This window comes from Amblyraja radiata, chromosome 5, assembly GCF_010909765.2.
Source record: "Amblyraja radiata isolate CabotCenter1 chromosome 5, sAmbRad1.1.pri, whole genome shotgun sequence".
NCBI lineage: Eukaryota > Metazoa > Chordata > Chondrichthyes > Rajiformes > Rajidae > Amblyraja > Amblyraja radiata.
In genome coordinates this window covers 11,257,664-11,275,212 of record NC_045960.1, presented here as the reverse complement: position 1 = coordinate 11,275,212, position 17,549 = coordinate 11,257,664, and the positions used below count along the sequence as shown (strand labels likewise).

At 51.1% G+C, this 17,549-nt stretch overlaps 2 protein-coding genes across 6 annotated transcripts in view; both read right to left on the bottom strand.

The window, feature by feature from the left end:
• Positions 1–712: 712 nt before the first annotated feature.
• Positions 713–11,225, bottom strand: rrp36 (ribosomal RNA processing 36). 2 transcript variants are annotated; one of them, XM_033020588.1, is made up of 7 exons: positions 11,090–11,225; positions 7,252–7,384; positions 6,616–6,682; positions 6,092–6,196; positions 3,006–3,080; positions 1,999–2,116; positions 713–1,030 (listed from the first exon to the last, which is right to left on the bottom strand). In XM_033020588.1, the coding sequence occupies exons 1-7, from the start codon at positions 11,190–11,192 to the stop codon at positions 891–893; spliced, it is 741 nt and encodes a 246-aa protein (XP_032876479.1). In that variant the 5' UTR covers positions 11,193–11,225; the 3' UTR covers positions 713–890. The 2 variants fall into 2 exon arrangements, with proteins under 2 accessions (XP_032876479.1, XP_032876480.1); XM_033020589.1 differs by lacking the exon at positions 11,090–11,225 and adding an exon at positions 9,845–9,985.
• A 4,521-nt stretch (positions 11,226–15,746) lies between these two features.
• The window catches only part of klhdc3 (kelch domain containing 3), a 39,923-nt gene continuing 38,120 nt past the window's right edge, over positions 15,747–17,549 (bottom strand). For 3 of the 4 annotated variants that reach the window (XM_033020584.1, XM_033020587.1, XM_033020586.1), the window contains one exon: positions 15,747–16,907. In XM_033020584.1, coding sequence (XP_032876475.1) covers positions 16,841–16,907 — 67 coding nt within the window. In that variant the 3' untranslated portion in view covers positions 15,747–16,840. The remainder of the gene's footprint in view (positions 16,908–17,549) is intronic. The other variant, XM_033020585.1, reaches the window with a different exon arrangement.

Genomic DNA, 17,549 nt, shown 5'->3' with positions numbered 1-17,549 from the left:
AGGGAAGTTGAGGCTGATACTATTACATTTAAAATACATTTGGACAGGTACATGGTTAGGAGAGGGATATGGTGTGGAGCAGATTGTGTGGTGCTTTAGTTTAGTTTAGATTTGTTTAAAGATACAGCATGGAAACAGGCCCTTCGGCCCACGCCGACTAGTGATCACCCGTTCACACTAGTTCTATGTTATCCCACTTTCTCATCCACTCCCTACACATCAGGGGTGATTTTACAGAGGGCCAATTAAACTACAAACTGTATGTCTTTGGAGTGTGGGAGGAAATCAGAGCACCCGGAGAAAACCCACGCAGTCACGGGGAGAACGTACAAACTCTGTACAGACGGCGGCAGTAGTCAGGATCAAATCTGGGTCTCTGGTGCTGTAAAGCAGCAACTCTACCGCTGCACCACCGTGCCACCCATGTCTTCTAGAAATCTAAATATCCAACACTGCCTTGCCCTCGTTCATCTCCTCCGCTTTGAAATGTGAATTTCAGAGATTTGAAAGGAGAGGTTGGGATGGGTGAAGGGATAGTTGCATACTAGCGGGAGGGAGGGAGAGAGGGAGTGAAGGAAGGAGAGGTGGGGGGTGGCTAGGGATGGAGAGGGGTGTCAGGTGTCAGGTAAGAAGTTAATGAGCAGCCCAGAGAGGGGCCTAGTGCAACATCTGACACACACCGTTCCTGTGGGTAACAATGAATCCAGCCATGTTCACAGGTCTCTGATTTTATACACGATAACTTACAAAAGCGGAGAATGAGCAGGGGGGGGGGGGGGGGGGGGCCACAGTGGAGGATCCATCGAGCCGGTCTGTGGTGCAGGTAACACGAGCTGTGGGAGCACTGTCCCACCACAGTCCAGTCCAGTCCAGTCCAGTCTGCCGCAGCCTCACCGCGCTCTCCTCCCAGGCAACTTCTGCCGATCCTTCGTGGCATTCCGCTTCCGCTTCCTCCCCAGGAAGCTCTCGAGTTTGCCGTCGCGCTTCAGTGCTTGGTATCTGTCTGCAAGCTCCATTGTTTTTATCTCAGCTGTGGGGGGGGGGGGGGGGGGGGGGGGGGAGGCAGAGAGATCCGTCAGTGTGGGTCCTGTGGGTCCCCAACACTGCACGCACAGGAATCCATGCGCGCCCATCCCGTGAGGGTCACTGTGTGTAGGAACTGTCCCCCCAGCAGGGTTGTGTGTGCGCCCGTGACCCATCCCAAAGTGTAGGGTGTGTGTGTGACCCCCTTTCCCCAGATAGTGTGTGTAGTCCCCGTCTCGGTGTGTATGTGTGTGTGGGGGCCACGTCCCCCAATGTGCCTGTGTGTGTGGGACCCATCTTCCAGCGTGTGAACACACGTTCCCCAATGTGTGCACGAATGAGTGTGGGTCGTCTTCCCACAGAGAGTATGTGTGCGAGTGTGAAACCCGTCCTCCAGTATGAGCGTGTCTCGTCCCCCAGTGTACGAGTCGGATCGTGTAATGCGTCCTCCCATTTAAGTCGTGCGTGTTCCCTGTCCCCCAGTGTGTGTGTGTGTGTGTGACACGTCCCCAGTGAGGGCCAGTGTGTGTGGGACTCATCCCTGAAGGAGGGTCAGTACTGTACAGTACATGACCCTGTCCCCCAGTGAAGGCCAGTGTGTGGGGGTCAGTACTGTACAGTACATGACCCTGTCCCCCAGTGAAGGCCAGTGTGTGGGGGGTCAGTACTGTACAGTACATGACCCTGTCCCCCAGTGAGGGCCAGTGTGTGTGGGACCCATCCCTGAAGGAGGGTCAGTACTGTACAGTACATGACCCTGTCCCCCAGTGAAGGCCAGTGTGTGGGGGTCAGTACTGTACAGTACATGACCCTGTCCCCCAGTGAGGGCCAGTGTGTGAGGGTCGGTGCAGTACAGTACATGACCCTGTCCCCCAGTGAGGGCCAGTGTGTGGGGGTCGGTGCAGTACAGTACATGACCCTGTCCGTGTTTTGACACAGCCTTGCATCTCTCCACCTTCTCCCCAACGGACTTACATTTCTTGAGGAAGTAGGGCTTGCTCCCTTGCTGAACCCGCTGCCTCTGCTCCTGCTTGAACTGGTTGAGCCTCTCTCGCTGCTGTCGCTTTTGGTCCTGGGCCTTGTCTTGTTCTGTCTGGGAGGGGAAGGTGAGGGACAGTCATTCCACACCACATCAAACATCCTGCTGGGCCCCCCTCAGCCTGTACTGACGCACTCACTCAGGCTCAATGTGGCCAGTCTCACAGGGAAACTACTGGAGAGATTTCTTATGGACATGGATTCTACTCCCATTTGGAAGAGAATGGATTAATTAGGAAGTTAGCATGGCTTTGTCCATGGCAGGTCGTGTCTTAATTACTAGTTCTGTACCGTTCTATGTTCTGCTTGGACAACAGGTCTTTGCCAGGGCAATGGCCAACCGTAATCGGCTGCTTGCCGTATTCCAGGCCCACGTCCGTGCCCGCGTGTCCCTGGTGAGGGAACACGCGGTGTCCACGGGGACTCTGGAGGCCTTCCGTGAGCGTTGGTCACGGTGGGAGGCCGAGCGTATTGTTGACGAAGTTGATGATATTGTAATTTGGCGATTTGTGTTTTGTAAGCTGCCAAGATAGGCAGTCGTTGACCGTGATACTATGTATGTTTGTTTGGTTGCTTGAATAAAAGCATATTGTATATTTTTTTAAAAAGGGCATAGGTAGACACAGAGAGAAGCCTCTACACTTGCCCGTCACACATTCGAGGGAGAGACCAGAATTTTATATGACCCAACTGTGAACCAGTGGTGGACAGAAGCAAGTTGGAAGGGACTCGAATAATTTCTTACTGGATCTGAAGAGCAAAATCCTGGTTCTCTCGCGGTGATGGCTCGAAGGGCCGAATGGCCTCCTCCTGCACCTATTTTCTATGTTTCTCAGCTGTGTGGCGAAAGGCCAGCCCTGCCCCTTGTCAGCTTTAACCAAGCACCCCACGCCTTCACCTACCATCCTCCGTAGCACAACCAAGCACCCCACGCCTTCACCTACCATCCTCCGTAGCACATACTCCAGCTGCTGCTTGCTCTTCGGCTTCTTCACCTTCCGCAGCTTCCGTTTAATGAGCTGCAGGGGGGGTAGAGAGGAAGTGAGGGAGGGAGGAGGCCATCAGAAAAAACAGTCTTCCCAGCCCCACACACATCCCCCCCACCCCACAACCAGGAAGATCATTGACATCCACCCTTACATGGTGGCTCTTCCCCCCACCCCCCACACTGGGGACCCTCACCCTACACCCTAGTACGGCCATCAGAGGATATGAGGAGAAGGCAGGAGAATTTGGGTTAGGAAAGAGAGATGTATCAACCATGATTGAATGGCAGAGTAGACGATGGGCCAAATGGCCTAATTCTGCTCCTATCACTTATGAATCTCTCCCCACCTCGGTAAAGCACAGTGATGCAGCTAATAGAGCCTTTCATCTCACAGCCCCAGAGACCGGGTTTGATCCCGACCTCCAGCACTGACTGTGGAGTTTGCATGTTCTCCGTGACCATGCAGGTGATCGGGTCTCCACCCGCATCCTAAAGACGGATGGGCTAAATGGCCACAATAAATTGCTCCCAGACTGTGGGTGAAATTCGGAACAAGAAAGGGGGCAATCACTTTGGTGGGGGTAGCAGGAGCTTCAGGAGCAGATGTGCAGACAAATAAGGTTTCAATGGGAGTGGCTTTTAATTTCTCTCATGTAACAGGGTTTGCTTTATGGTGCAGGTTAGAAGGGATGGAATTTTCAAAGATGCCCAGGTGATTTTTTAAGGATGGTCTGTAAAGGCCTGAATTGGGGGGAAATTGACTATCTACACAAACCACAGATAGGCATAAAAAGCTGGAGTAACTCAGCGGGACAGGCAGCATCTCTGGAGAGAAGGAATGGGCGATGTTTCTGGTTGAGACCCTGCTTCAGACTGAAAACGTCACCTATTCCTTCTCTCCAGAGATGCTGCCTGTCCCGCTGAGTTACAACAGCTTCTTGTGTCTATCTTCAGTTTAAACCAGCATCTGCAGTTCCTTCCTACACACTACTCTAACCACCTCTGGTTATTTGACAGGATCCAACAAAAGTACACTGGGTGCAGCTAGTTACGGGCAGGTCCACATCGGGCGGGTGGGAGTCATTCAAAGGTGAAGTCACCAGAGATCAGGAACAATGTTTTTCCTCATGGGGAAAAGGTACAGATATTAAGTACAGGAACCCTAGATGTCAATAGACAATAGAGTAGACAATACGTGCAAGAATAGGCCATTCGGTCCTTCGAGCCTACACCGCCATTCACTGTGATCATGGCAGATCATCCACATTCAGTACCCCGTTCCTACCTTATCACCATATCCCTTGACTCCGCTATCTTTAAGAGCTCTATCCAACTCTCTATTAAAAGCATCCAGAGAATTGGCCTCCACTGCCTTCTGAGGCAGATAATTCCATAGATTCACAACTCTCTGGGTGAAAAGGTTTTTCCTCATCTCCGTTCTAAATGACCCACCGCTTATTCTGGGCCCCTGGGACAGTGATCTCAAACGGTGATCAGAAGTTGGGAGCTTGAAGGAACCAATTGTCTCTTTCTGCCTTTGCTGCAGTGTCTGGGATATGCAGTCATCACTCACTTGAGACTTGGACTGACGAAGGAAAAATCCTGCACTGAGAAATCAAGTTAAGAGATAAGTGAAGAGAAAATTAAAGACCTTGGGTTGCAGCAACTGGATGATGGGACAGTTGTGATGTGATCCGAATGAACCTAAAGTTTGATTGATTGCGAAGAGCCAGACAGCAGGGATATCAAGGGCTACATCGAAAAAATAAGTTTAAAAAAATTCCAGGTTGCTGGATCAAGCAAACCCTTAAAGTGTGAGTGATGTTGGAGAAAGTCAGGAGAGCACAAAAATGCCACAAGATAGCCTTGGCAGATAAGGATGATAAAAGATTATATCATTAGAGGGTGACTAGAGAGAGAATAGGTCCCCAAAGGATCAGTGTGTTCATTTAAAACAAGAAGGCATTTATTCTAGTGAAGGTTAAACATTCAAAGACTTCACCCTTTTCTCTCTTTCTTTTTTCTCTTTTACTTCTCTCCCTCACTCTCTCTTTCTCTTCGTTTTTTTTGTCTTTCTTTACACACACTACACGTTTTCTACTCTCTATTAACTCGTCTCTTTTTCTCTCTCATTTCTATAAAAAAATAAAAGTTGTACATAGAATGTAACTTGCCAACATATATTTGGCACTTGAAAAAAGGTACCCACTGTATTGTACTTACCTCTAATAAATTAAAATAAATAAATAAATAAATGAAGATTAAAGAAAATAAAAAAAGCCTTTCCTGTCTCATGAGAGAAAAATATGGAAAACATTCAAAGGGCACCCGTGGTGGGTTGTGGAATGAACTGGCAGAGGTGAAGCGGTAGAGGCTGGCAAAATTACAATTACAAGAGACATTTAGACAAATACATGGATAGGAAATGTTTCAAGCAATATGGGCCAATGACAGGCAAGTGGGGCTGGCACAGGGAGGCAATATCATCAGCATCGAGGAGTTGAGCCGAAGGGCCGCTAGGATCAAAGTAAATAGTGGGGCAGCCATGAGGAGACAATGTGCCCACTCCTACCTCCTTGCCCACAGTTATGGTCATCCTACTTGCACTGGAGAGGAGGTAGAGGGGAAATCAGCAGGATGAAACATTTCTGTTACTAGGAGGTTTGTTGGTGGGGTTTGTTTTCCTTGAAGCTAAAGGGGGACAAGCCAAGTGTAAAAACCTGTGAGAGGCACAGAGAGTAGATAGGACACGCAGAAGGGTTGGTGGAGACAGAGACCCTCATGCAATTATCTGCACATCAGTTGCCAGGACATAGAAGGCATCGCACTGAGTGATGGTGAATGGGACTACGATGAATAGATATTTGGTAGATAGCATCCACAAGATGGGCTGAAGGGCCCGTTTCCATACATGGACCCCCAATATCCACGCACTTCCAGTAGGACCACCTCTGGACACATAGTACATGAACCTCCACCCCACCTCCCCGAGTTGCAGACCCCCCCCCCCCCCCCCCCACTTCCCTCTGGCCCCCGGCTAACCTCTTTCTCCTTGTTCCGGATGTCGTTGATGAAGGCGTAGGTTTTGTCGAAGATCTCAGGGTTGTAGTCACCGGACAGATCATCAAACCGCGGATCCCGCAACATCTGCCAACAGAAAGAGGCTTGGCATAAAGACCCCGTCCCCAGACCTCCGACAGTCCACTCCCGCTCCTCTGCTGGGCAGCCGGGAGACACAGCAGCCAGATTCACCCAGGGAGGGGGTCTCAACACCACACAGCCGAGGGGGGGATGGAGGGGGGGGGGGGGGGGGGAGAGAGAGTGCGGACAACAAGGGGTCCTGACGTCCGGCCCCTTCCTTGCCAACCGACAGCTCCTCTCTAAGACTGGACTCCACGCTACCTCACGCAACCCTCATCATCCCACTACACGCCGACATCCTTAGAGCCCCCTTCCACTGACACCCAGCGGCTGCTGTCAAGGCACCACATTCAGGGGGACTTTGACGCGAGCCCACCCGTGGTGGTGGGCCGAGTCCCACCAGCCCCAAGGTCCCACTGACTCACCCCCTTCTTCACGGCGACTGGCCTCCGCAGGAACGGCACTGGCTGCTTTGACGACATTTCCATGGGCCTGGCGAAGAGACAGTGGTCAGATGTGGGCAGAGTGAAGGGATGGGTCTGAGTTGTCCAGCACAGAACCAGGTCATGTGGCCCACCATCGCAACGCTGACCACCAATATCCATTTATACCAATTCCAGTTACCACCTTGTGTTGGAAGGATCTGCAGATGCTGGCTTATACTAAAGAGACACAAAATGCTGGAGTAACTCAGCGGGTCAGGCAGCATCTCAGGAGCAAAATAATAGATGACTTTTTGCGTGGGAAGAAGGGTTCTCACCCGTAACGTCACCTCTTCTTTTTCTCCAGAGATGCTGCCTGACCGGCTGAGTTACTCCAGCATTTTGTGTCCATCTCCAGTTACCACCACCTCTACCCTATATTAGTGCACATCAATACTTTATAAACGTAGTGAGTCCCCTCAGCTCCTCTCTAAACCTTAGTCCTCACCTTAAATCTCAGGTCATAAATACCTCTTTCGTGGGGAAATCTTTCTTACTATGCCCCTCAATTTTGCACACCTCAATCAGTTCATCTTCCTCTCCCCCCCCCCACAGATTGAAGCGCAAGGGGTCACCCACCTGTCCTTCTTCAGCGACTGGCGTCGCTCCTTGCGTTGTTCTTTCCCAGAGTCACACACCATCTGGTTGTAGACTTTGAGCCCGACTTTACTCTGCAGCTCCTGCAGCTCCTCGAAGGAGAGGTTGGATAGCTCTGTAGGGGACGGGAGCAACAGAAGAATGAGACTGACCGGGCTGGTCCGAGTTCCGGTCTGCTCCTTGCCATGGCCCAGACTGTGTGGCAGATGGTGGTGAGGGAGACACTGGCTGGAGACACACAAGGGAGAAGCGTTCCAATGCCACCACTCGCTGGCACCGGGATATCTGCCACAGTGCTGCTACTGTCAGGTGGCTGGAGGAGAAAGAACAGGGTGGCTGCCTGACAGAGTTGCTGCCTTACAGAGTTATTGCCTAAAAGAGTTGCTGCCTTACAGCATCAGTAACCCGGGTTCCATCCTGACTACGGGCGCTTTAAAAATTATTTTTTTTACAGTGTTTGGACATTCTCCCTGTGACCCCTACCCAACTGCTCCGGTTTCCTCCCACACAACAAAGGCGTACACATTTGCAGGTTAATTGGCTTTGGTGAAGATTATAAACTGTCCGTAGTGAGTAGGATAGTGGTAGTTTACGGGGTGATCGTTGGTCGACACGGACCCAGTGGGCTGAGGGGCCTGTTTCCATGCTGTATCTCGAAACTAAACTGAACACATGAACGAGCAGGAATCGACCAGCTAACAGCAAGTCAGCTCCACCAACAAGATCATGGCTCATCACCTATTCCATTTCCCAGTACTATTCCTCACCTCCATTCATTCCCAGAGATCTATCCGTCTGATCTGAATGACTTCCTTGACTGAGCCTGGACAACCAGCCATCATTTCTCCAACACTATATATCGTGACGACTACTGTATTCCCAATTGCCTTGAATCTTTCCAGGTGTCCTGCTGTAAAACATCATAATTATTTGAATATTCTCCCCTTGGTAAATGTCCAGGAAACTGGTAGGTGGTTTTCTTCTTTACGTTTCTTTGAATTACATTTGCTTTTTTCCATTCCAATGGAATCTTCAGGAATATCTGGGTATTTTTGAAAATTGAAACCAATACACCAACAGTCTCATGAGCCACTTCTTTTCAGACGTTGGGGTGAAGCCCATGAGAACCCAGAGACAGGCCAATTCATAGCTCCAACAGTCTCCTCAGGGAGAAGCAGGGAGTCGTGTCCTGTACGGGCTCCTCCTCCACACCCTGCATTTCCTCGCCCTGATCCACCGTCCAGACACCAAGTGGCGGTCGTTGTTGCTTTCCAGTTGCACGGGGGACCCCCCGGTTTGCGTCCCTCTACGCAGGGATTCTCCCCCTCTACATCAGGGACTTGGGGTGGAGGGTATTGCACCGAGGATTCCCCTGCAACCTGTTTCTCTCGCAGTTTTCACAAACTCGCCAGCCGCCTGCCACTGTTGCGGCTGGAAGAGTCTGTGTTCCATGTGTACATCGAGTGTGAGAGGCTGCAGTCCCTGGTCCATTATCTAAAGGGGCTACTCCTTGCCTTCTGGCTGCACTTCTCACCCACCATCCTCATCTTTGGACACCCTGTGCGTAGGGGAGAGGGTCGGGCTGAAGATGTCCTGGTTGGGTTGCTCCTGGGCCTGGCCAAGCTGGCCATCCGCGAGTCATGTCGCCAGGCGGTAGAGGGCTCTGCCCGAGCCGCTGCCCGCCTGCCCCTTTTCCGGGGTTACGTCCACGCCCGGGTGATGTTAGAGAGGGAATACCCGCTGTCCATGGGCGCCCTGGAGGATTTCCGGGACCGCAGGGGGTTGAATGCATCCTTGACAAGGATTGTAAGATAGTTGTATAATAGTTTATCGTTTGTCGTATATTATGGTGGTGGGTTCTGTTTTTTTTTACTGTACTGTATATATAATTGTAATAATTGAATAAATATTTTTGATTATAAAAAAAGTCTGCTCAGTGCTATTGTCCAGGTGACTGGAATGTATCTCCAAATTGTCCACTCCCTTCCAAATCCTGATCAACGGTAGTTCAGGGATACCATATCCCCTCATGAAGGCTGATACAAAATACCCATTTAGCACACAGAAAATGGCCCTTCAGCCCAACTCGACCATGCCAACTACCTTAGCTAATCCCATTGCCAGCCTTTGACCTATATAGACTTTTTGAATTTAGTCATACAGCACAGAAACATACCCTTTGGCCCATCGAATGCGTGTTAACCAATGATCACCCCATACATCAGCATAATCCGACATATTAGAAACAATTTACAAGTTTTTACGAAAGCCAATTAACCAACAAACCTGTACGTCTTTGGAGTGTGGGAGGAAACCAGAGCACCCAGAGAAGACACAAGAAGAATGTGTGTGGATGCCCCTCAGGTCCCCTTTATACCATCCCCTCTCACCTTAAATCTGTGCCCTCTAGTTTTAGACATCCCTATCCTAGGGAAAAAGCTGTGACTATCCACCTTATTTATGCCCTTGTGATTTTATCTAGCTTTTATACAAAGTCTCTCTTCAACCTCTCCTGAAAGCTCAAACCCTCCAGCCTGCCGTGACATTAGTCAAACTTTCTCTGGGAGAAACTCACCTTGTAAAACCGACAAACTCCTGTCAGATTTTATATCCATGCATCGAGTTCTCGCTTTGTTTTACTTCTTATAACTTTCAGTTAATCATTGCTGCGTTTAATATTTCCCTCAACTCGACCCATATCTATTGTACTCCATTGTAATCATGTTCTGAGTCCCCCTTACCCTCCCTGTCCCATCTTGTGGAGCCCGCCCTAGGGTGCTCCTTGCCAGATGAGCTTCCCCGCCCCCACCCTAGGGTGCTCAGCACCAGGGGAACTTCCTCACCTCCACCCTAGGGTGCTCAGCGCCAGGGCAGCTTCCCCACCCTCACCCTAGGGTGCTCAGTACCAGGGGAGCTTCTCCATCCCCACCCTAGGGTGCTCCTTGCCAGAGGAGCTTCCTCACTCCCACCTTAGGGTGCTCAGTGCCAGGGACTTCCTCATCCCCACCTTAGGGTGCTTCCTGCCAGGGGAACTTTCCCATCTCCACCCTAGGGTGCTCAGCGTCAGCGGAGCTTCCACACTCCCCCATCCCCACTCTAGCGTGCACCCTACCAGGGGCGCTTCCCCACCCTCAGGTGCTCCGTGCCAGCAGAGCCTCCCCGCCTCCACCCTAGGGTGCTCCCTGTCGGGGCGTTCCCCCACCCTCGGGTGCTCTCTGCCCGAGGAGCCTCCTCCCCACCTCCACCCTAGGGTGCTCAACGCCAGCGGAGCTTCCACACACCCAGCCGAGAGCTCCCCCACCTCCACCCTAGGGTGCTCCCTATCGGGGCGCTCCCCCACCCTCGGGTGCTCCCTGCCACAGGAGCCTCCTCCCCGCCTCCACCCTAGGGTGCTCCCTATCGGGGCGCTCCCCCACCCTCGGGTGCTCCCTGCCAGAGGAGCCTCCTCCCCGCCTCCACCCTAGGGTGCTCCTTATCGGGGCGCTCCCCCACCCTCGGGTGCTCCCTGCCAGAGGAGCCTCCCCATTTACAACCCCAATGTCCACAGACTACAGCGGGCGGCGATACCGCGGCTCCAGGCCCGGCCCTGCCCGGGGAGGCGGCAGCAACAGCGGCAGCAGCGGGCGGCGGTACCGCGGCTCCAGGCCCGGCCCTGCCCGGGGAGGCGGCAGCAACAGCGGCAGCAGCGGGCGGCGGTACCGCGGCTCCAGGCCCGGCCCTGCCCGGGGAGGCGGCAGCAACAACAGCAACAGCGGCGGCGATACCGCGGGGACAGGGCCGGGCCTGCGGTGCCGGGTCCCACCGGGTCCGGGCCACTTGCCTTCACGCATCGAGCCGCCTCCGCCTCCTCCTCCGCTGCCGCCGGCGGCCCCGACCCCGGCCCCGACCCCGGCCTCCTCCTCCTCCCGTCCCGCCGCCGCCATCACCGACAGACCCAGGGCCGCAGGAAGCGGATACACGGCACCAGCGCCAGCGCCAGGGCCCCGCGTTAACCCGTTAATGAAGCGGACACCACATGTTGGGGTCACAGTGGGACCGGGCAGCGTCTGTGGGGAGAAGCAGTGGCGACCATCACCCTCCTCACGCTGAGAGTCACAGAGACAAGGAAGGGGAAGGTGTGAAAATGAGACATCAAAGGGGATGTGGAGAGGATGTTTACACCAGTGGGAGAGTCTAGGACTAGAGGTCACAGCCTCACAATTAAAGTACGTTCCTTTAGGAAGGAGATGAGGAGGAATTTCTTTAGCCAGCAGGCGGTGAATCTGTGGAATTATTTGCCACAGGAGGCTGTGGAGGCCAAGTCAGTGGATATTTTTAAGGCAGAGATAGATAGATTCTTGATTAGTGCAGGTGTCTGGTTATGGGGAGAAGGCGGGAGAATGGGGTTAGGTCAATTGGTGCAGGAGTAGACCATTCGGCCCTTCGAGCCAGCACCGCCATTCAATGTGATCATGGCTGATCATCCCCAATCAGTGCCCCGTTCCTGCCTTCTCCCCATATCCCCTGACTCCGCTATCTTTAAGAGCCCTATCTAGCTCTCTCTTGAAAGCATCCAGAGAACCTGCCTCCACCGCCCTCTGAGGCAGAGAATTCCACAAACTAACCACTCTCTGTGAGAAAAAGTGTTTCCTCGTCTCCGTTCTAAATGGCTTACTTCTTATTCCTGAAGAGGGAGAGATAGATCAGCCATGATTGAATGACAGTGGACTTGATGGGCCGAATGGCCTAATTCTGCTCCTCTCATTTATGATCTTATGATGATCTTACTCTCTGAATGCCTTTGCATAGCAGCCATTTCAGCTTACTTGTCCCTTCACCTTGAATGAAATGTTAAAAGATAGATCAGCCATGATGGGTCGAATGGCCTAATTCTACTCCGATCACTTATGACCTTATGATGCTAGCTAGGAGAAGGTGACATCGTTAGCTAGGAGAAGCAAACAGATGAAATGTAATCATGGGGACAGTCAGACTGGTCGGAGAACTGGGATGGGGAGAGACATGGAGAGAAAGAGAGGGAAAGCAGGGGTTACTTGAAGTTAGAGAAGTCAATATTCATACATATGCGGTGCTGTATATTTTGCGTGTCTCCTTTTCACACCTTACCCTTTCTTATCTCTGTGTCTCCCTCACCCCTCAGTCTGAAGAAGGGTATCAACCTGAAACGTCACCCATTCTATCTATCCAGAGATGTGTTACTCCAGCATTTTGTGTCTATCTTCGTTGTAAACCAGCATCTGCAGTTCCTTTTACACATTTGCATTAATCCAATGTTAGGTGGCTTCTACAAACACCTCCCCTCTATGTTTATTACAGACCTCGTGGGCCAATGGGCCTGTTGTGCAGTTCAGTTTAGAGATAGTTTCGACCCAACGAGCGATCATGCTGTATGCTAGCACTATCCTACACACTCGGGACAATTTACAATCTTTACCGAAGCCAATTACCTGACCTGCTGAGTTACTCCAGCATTTTGTGCCCATCCTCGGTGTAAACCAACATCTGCCATTCCTTGCTACTCAATTCATAGAAACATAGAAATTAGGTGCAGGAGTAGGCCATTCGGCCCTTCGAGCCTGCACCGCCATTCAATATGATCATGGCTGATCATCCAACTCAGTATCCTGTACCTGCCTTCTCTCCATACCCCCTGATCCCTTTAGCCACAAGGGCCACATCTAACTCCCTCTTAAATATAGCCAATGAACTGGCCTCAACTACCTTCTGTGGCAGAGAATTCCAGAGGTTCACCACTCTCTGTGTGAAAAATGTTTTTCTCATCTCGGTCCTAAAAGATTTCCCCCTTATCCTTAAACTGTGACCCCTTGTTCTGGACTTCCCCAACATCGGGAACAATCTTCCTGCATCTAGCCTGTCCAACCCCTTAAGAATTTTGTAAGTTTCTATAAGATCCCCCCTCAATCTTCTAAATTCTAGCGAGTACAAGCCGAGTCTATCCAGTCTTTCTTCATATGAAAGTCCTGACATCCCAGGAATCAGTCTAGTGAACCTTCTCTGTACTCCCTCTATGGCAAGAATGTCTTTTCTCAGATTAGGAGACCAAAACTATACGCAATACTCCAGGTGTGGTCTCACCAAGACCCTGTACAACTGCAGTAGAACCTCCCTGCTCCTATACTCAAATCCTTTTGCTATGAATGCTAACATACCATTCGCTTTCTTCACTGCCTGCTGCACCTGCATGCCTACTTTCAATGACTGGTGTACCATGACACCCAGGTCTCGTTGCATCTCCCCTTTTCCTAATCGGCCACCATTCAGATAATAGTCTACTTTCCTGTTTTTGCCACCAAAGTGGATAACCTCACATTTATCCACATTATACTGCATCTGCCATGCATTTGCCCACTCACCCAGCCTATCCAAGTCACCTTGCAGCTTCCTAGCATCCTCCTCACAGCTAACGCTGCCCCCCAGCTTCGTGTCATCCGCAAACTTGGAGATGTTGCATTCAATTCCCTTGTCCAAATCATTAATATATATTGTAAATAGCTGGGGTCCCAGCACTGAGCCTTGCGCTACCCCACTAGTCACTGCCTGCCATTGTGAAAAGGATCCGTTTACTCCTACTCTTTGCTTCCTGTCTGCCAGCCAGTTCTCTATCCACATCAATACTGAACCCCCAATACCGTGTGCTTTAAGTTTCTATACTAATCTCTTATGTGGGACCTTGTCGAAAGCCTTCTGAAAGTCCAGATATAACACATCCACTGGTTCTCCCTTATCCACTCTACTAGTTACATCCTCGAAAAATGCTATAAGATTCGTCAGACATGATTTACCTTTCATAAATCCATGCTGACTTTGCCCTATGATTTCACCACTTTCCAAACTTGTCCCTTCACCTTGAATGAAATGTTAAAGGATAGATCAGCCATGATGTGTCGAATGGCCTAATTCTACTCTGATCACTTCTGACCTTACGATGCAGTTCAAGGAAAATGTAGAATAGATCATTGTTAGCTAGGAGAAGGTGACATTGTTAGCTAGGAGAAGCAAACAGATGAATGTAATCATGGGAACAGTCAGACTGGTCGGAGAACTGGGATGGGGAGAGACATGGAGATAAAGAGAGGGAATGCAGGGGTTACTTGAAGTTAGAGAAGTCAATATTGATACATATGCAGTGCTGTATATTTTGCGTGTCTCTTTTTCACACCTTACCCTTTCTTAATTCTATCTCCCTCTTTGATCTGTCGTTTTCACACCTCATCCTTCCATATCTGTAGTCTCCCTTCCTTTCCCCTGACTCAGTCTGAAGAAGGGTCTCGACCTGAAATGTCACCCATTCCAGAGATGCTGCCTGTCCCACTGAGTTACTCTAGCATTTTGTATCTATCTTTGGTGCGAACCAGTATCTGCAGTAACTTCCTAAACCTACGAATCTGTACGTTTCAGGGGTGTGCGCAGAAACTGGAGCACCCAGAGGAAACCCACGCGGTCACCGGGAGAATGCACAAACTCCGTACAGCACTTACCCGTGGTCGGGATCGAACCCGGGTCTCAGGCGCTGTCAGGCAGCATCCCTACTGCTGCTCCACCGTGCCATGTACTGCTCTATTTTCTGTATACTTTACCAGGGACAAAGAAACAATCTGTTGGATGAACTCAGCAGGTTGAGCAGGGTTTGTCAAATGTGCAAAACACTGAAATTATTTTCGAGTCGCCAGATTTGACAAAATTCCAAAGTCTGGTCAGCACGCTAGGTCTTATGGAGCGGCTCCTGATCCAGGTGAGCTTTTAGGGTACTAAGGATATCCGTGTATATAGTTTTAGTCAAAGAGGGTGGTGGACTTGTACGTGTGCAATAAACTTGTGTGTGTGAGTGTATAGTTTAGACTGTGTGTGGGTGTACCATAGATGTGTGTGTGGGTGTACCATAGATGTGTGTGTGTGTGTGTGTACCATAGACTTGTACGCGTACGTGCACCATAGATTTGTATGTGCACCATAGACCTGTGTGTGTGCATGTACGTGTGTGTGCTTGTGTAGCATCGACCGATGTGTGTGTACCATAGACATATGTCTACGTATACAACAGACCTGTATGTATCTATCATAAACCAACGTATGTATGTGCGTGTATGTGCGTACTGTGTGCGCACCACCCTCTTCTTACTTACGACTGTTGGAGGCCTCACACTGTGAGTCCCCTGCCCCTCGGGCCTTTATTACCCCCCCCCCCCAGCTGGGGGGAATGGGTTGTCGCCAAGGGTCTGAATGTGTTGCTGCTGTCCCCACATGGCAGGCTCTCGAAGGGAAGAACAGCCTTGGCGGGCTGGTCTCGGTAATTGTAAAGCGAGTCTGTCCCGAGTGGAGGAGATGGTCCCGTTGCTGATGGCCCAGCCATGGCCGGGCAGACAGGATACCCGGCCCCGCCAGTGACCCGCTCACCCTTGCTGGGACCACAGGCCGCTCGCTGTGAGACCACTCACTGTACACTCCAACGCACTGGCTCAGAAAATGCCGGTTTTATATTTTTTATACAAGTGCATTGAAATCCGTCCTTACAAAAAGATGAGAAAATAAACAATGTTGCTCACACCCGCGCTGACGTGCAGAGATTACAATGGTCATTCCCAAGAGTGGGCAGAGACCCAATGTCCATGGCCACTCCTACAGTGGGCAATGGCCCGGTGTCCATGGACTGATCATTCCGTTGCAGGACAGGGTGTCATGTCCAGAGTTCATGGCCACTGGTCACTGCAGTCAAGGGCAGGGATTGGTGTCTAAAGTTTATAGGCAGTGGTCATTCCAATCTTGGGCACTCGTCACTCGACCCAGGGCAAGGGCTCCACAGTTCATGGATACTGGTCACTCCAGTCACGGGCAGGGGTCCACAGTTCCTGGTCACTGCAGCCGTGGGTTCATGGACCTTGACAGCGGGTCCTTGCTGTGCTCCGAGACAACCTGGCTGAGGGGGCTTCACTGAGCTGGGACGGTGTGTGGGTTTGTGTGGGCCAGTTACCTGCGGCAGATCTGCAGCCCCCAACAGAAGCTTTGGGTAGTGGACCTGGATCGTTTGGGCAGGGTAATGGATGACAAGCAGGGTTAATGGCTCTGACCCACCCCAGCACCCACCTCCAGTGCTGGGACCACTGATTCCAACTGGAGGTGCAGAGTACGGGGAACATTCCCTCCTCCCCCCGCACAAAACACTGACAACATTGTCATCTTGCAATTTATCCCAAGTCCGTCCCCCAAAATAAACAGGCTTGCTTCAATAAAAACTCAACTGGCTCGTGGCCCTCCGTGTGGGAGAGTCCAGGCAGGTCAGCCAGCCGCCATGAGGTATATCTTGCATCAAGCACCTTTTGGTAAAAACGTCCTGCGTGGCTCCGCAGAGTGGGCTGGGGGGGGCAGGAGGGGAGAACGGGCCCGGTGCCACCGAGCGATCTCGCCGTCCCTGTCGCTCCATGGCGACCTCCAGCTTCACGCCCCGTTGACAGGCGTGGCCGCTCCCTCCTCCTTGCCCCTCCGCCCTCTCCCACAAAAACAAGGCACCACGCGTCCAGGGGAGGCCACTGTCACCGGACCGTGGAAAGGCGGCTTAGCCGTGGGACGAGAAGATCGGTCGACTGATGTTGCTGTTGGTCGTCATCGCTGTCAGCTCCCACCTGTAGATGGCGGACACACAGGTACACACGCATTTAGACACGCCCGCACACGCAGACACATGCATGTCATCACAACAAATCCCTCATCCACCCATCATCATTGAGGCTGGTTTAAGGTGAGGCGGGAAAACATTTAATGGGAACCCGAGTAGCAAATTTTTTTTTTTTTACACAAAGTGTGATGGGTTTATGGAACAAGGTGCCGGAGGAGGGAGTTGAGGCAGGGACTATCACAACGTTTAAAGAACATTTGGACAGGTACATGGATGGGACAGGTTTAGAGGGATATGGGCCAAACTGAGGCAGGTGGGGCTGGTGCAGATGGAACATGCTATTCGAGGTGGTCAAGTTGCGACAAATAATAATAATACATTTTATTTGTGGGCGCCTTTCAAAAGTCTCAAGGACACCTTACAGAATTTAACAAGAGTAAAAAACATATAATCGGAGTAAAATAAATAATAAAGACATCACCAATACACAAATTAAAGACAGAATTTGATCCAAAGACAAAAAAATCAAAAACACAATGTGAAGAGAGAGCAGCGGCAGCTAAACCGCGCCAGCGTACACTCTCCCTTCCGACAGCCATCTTGGACACAAACTAAAATAATCACTTACACACAAAAATCATCCCCCCAC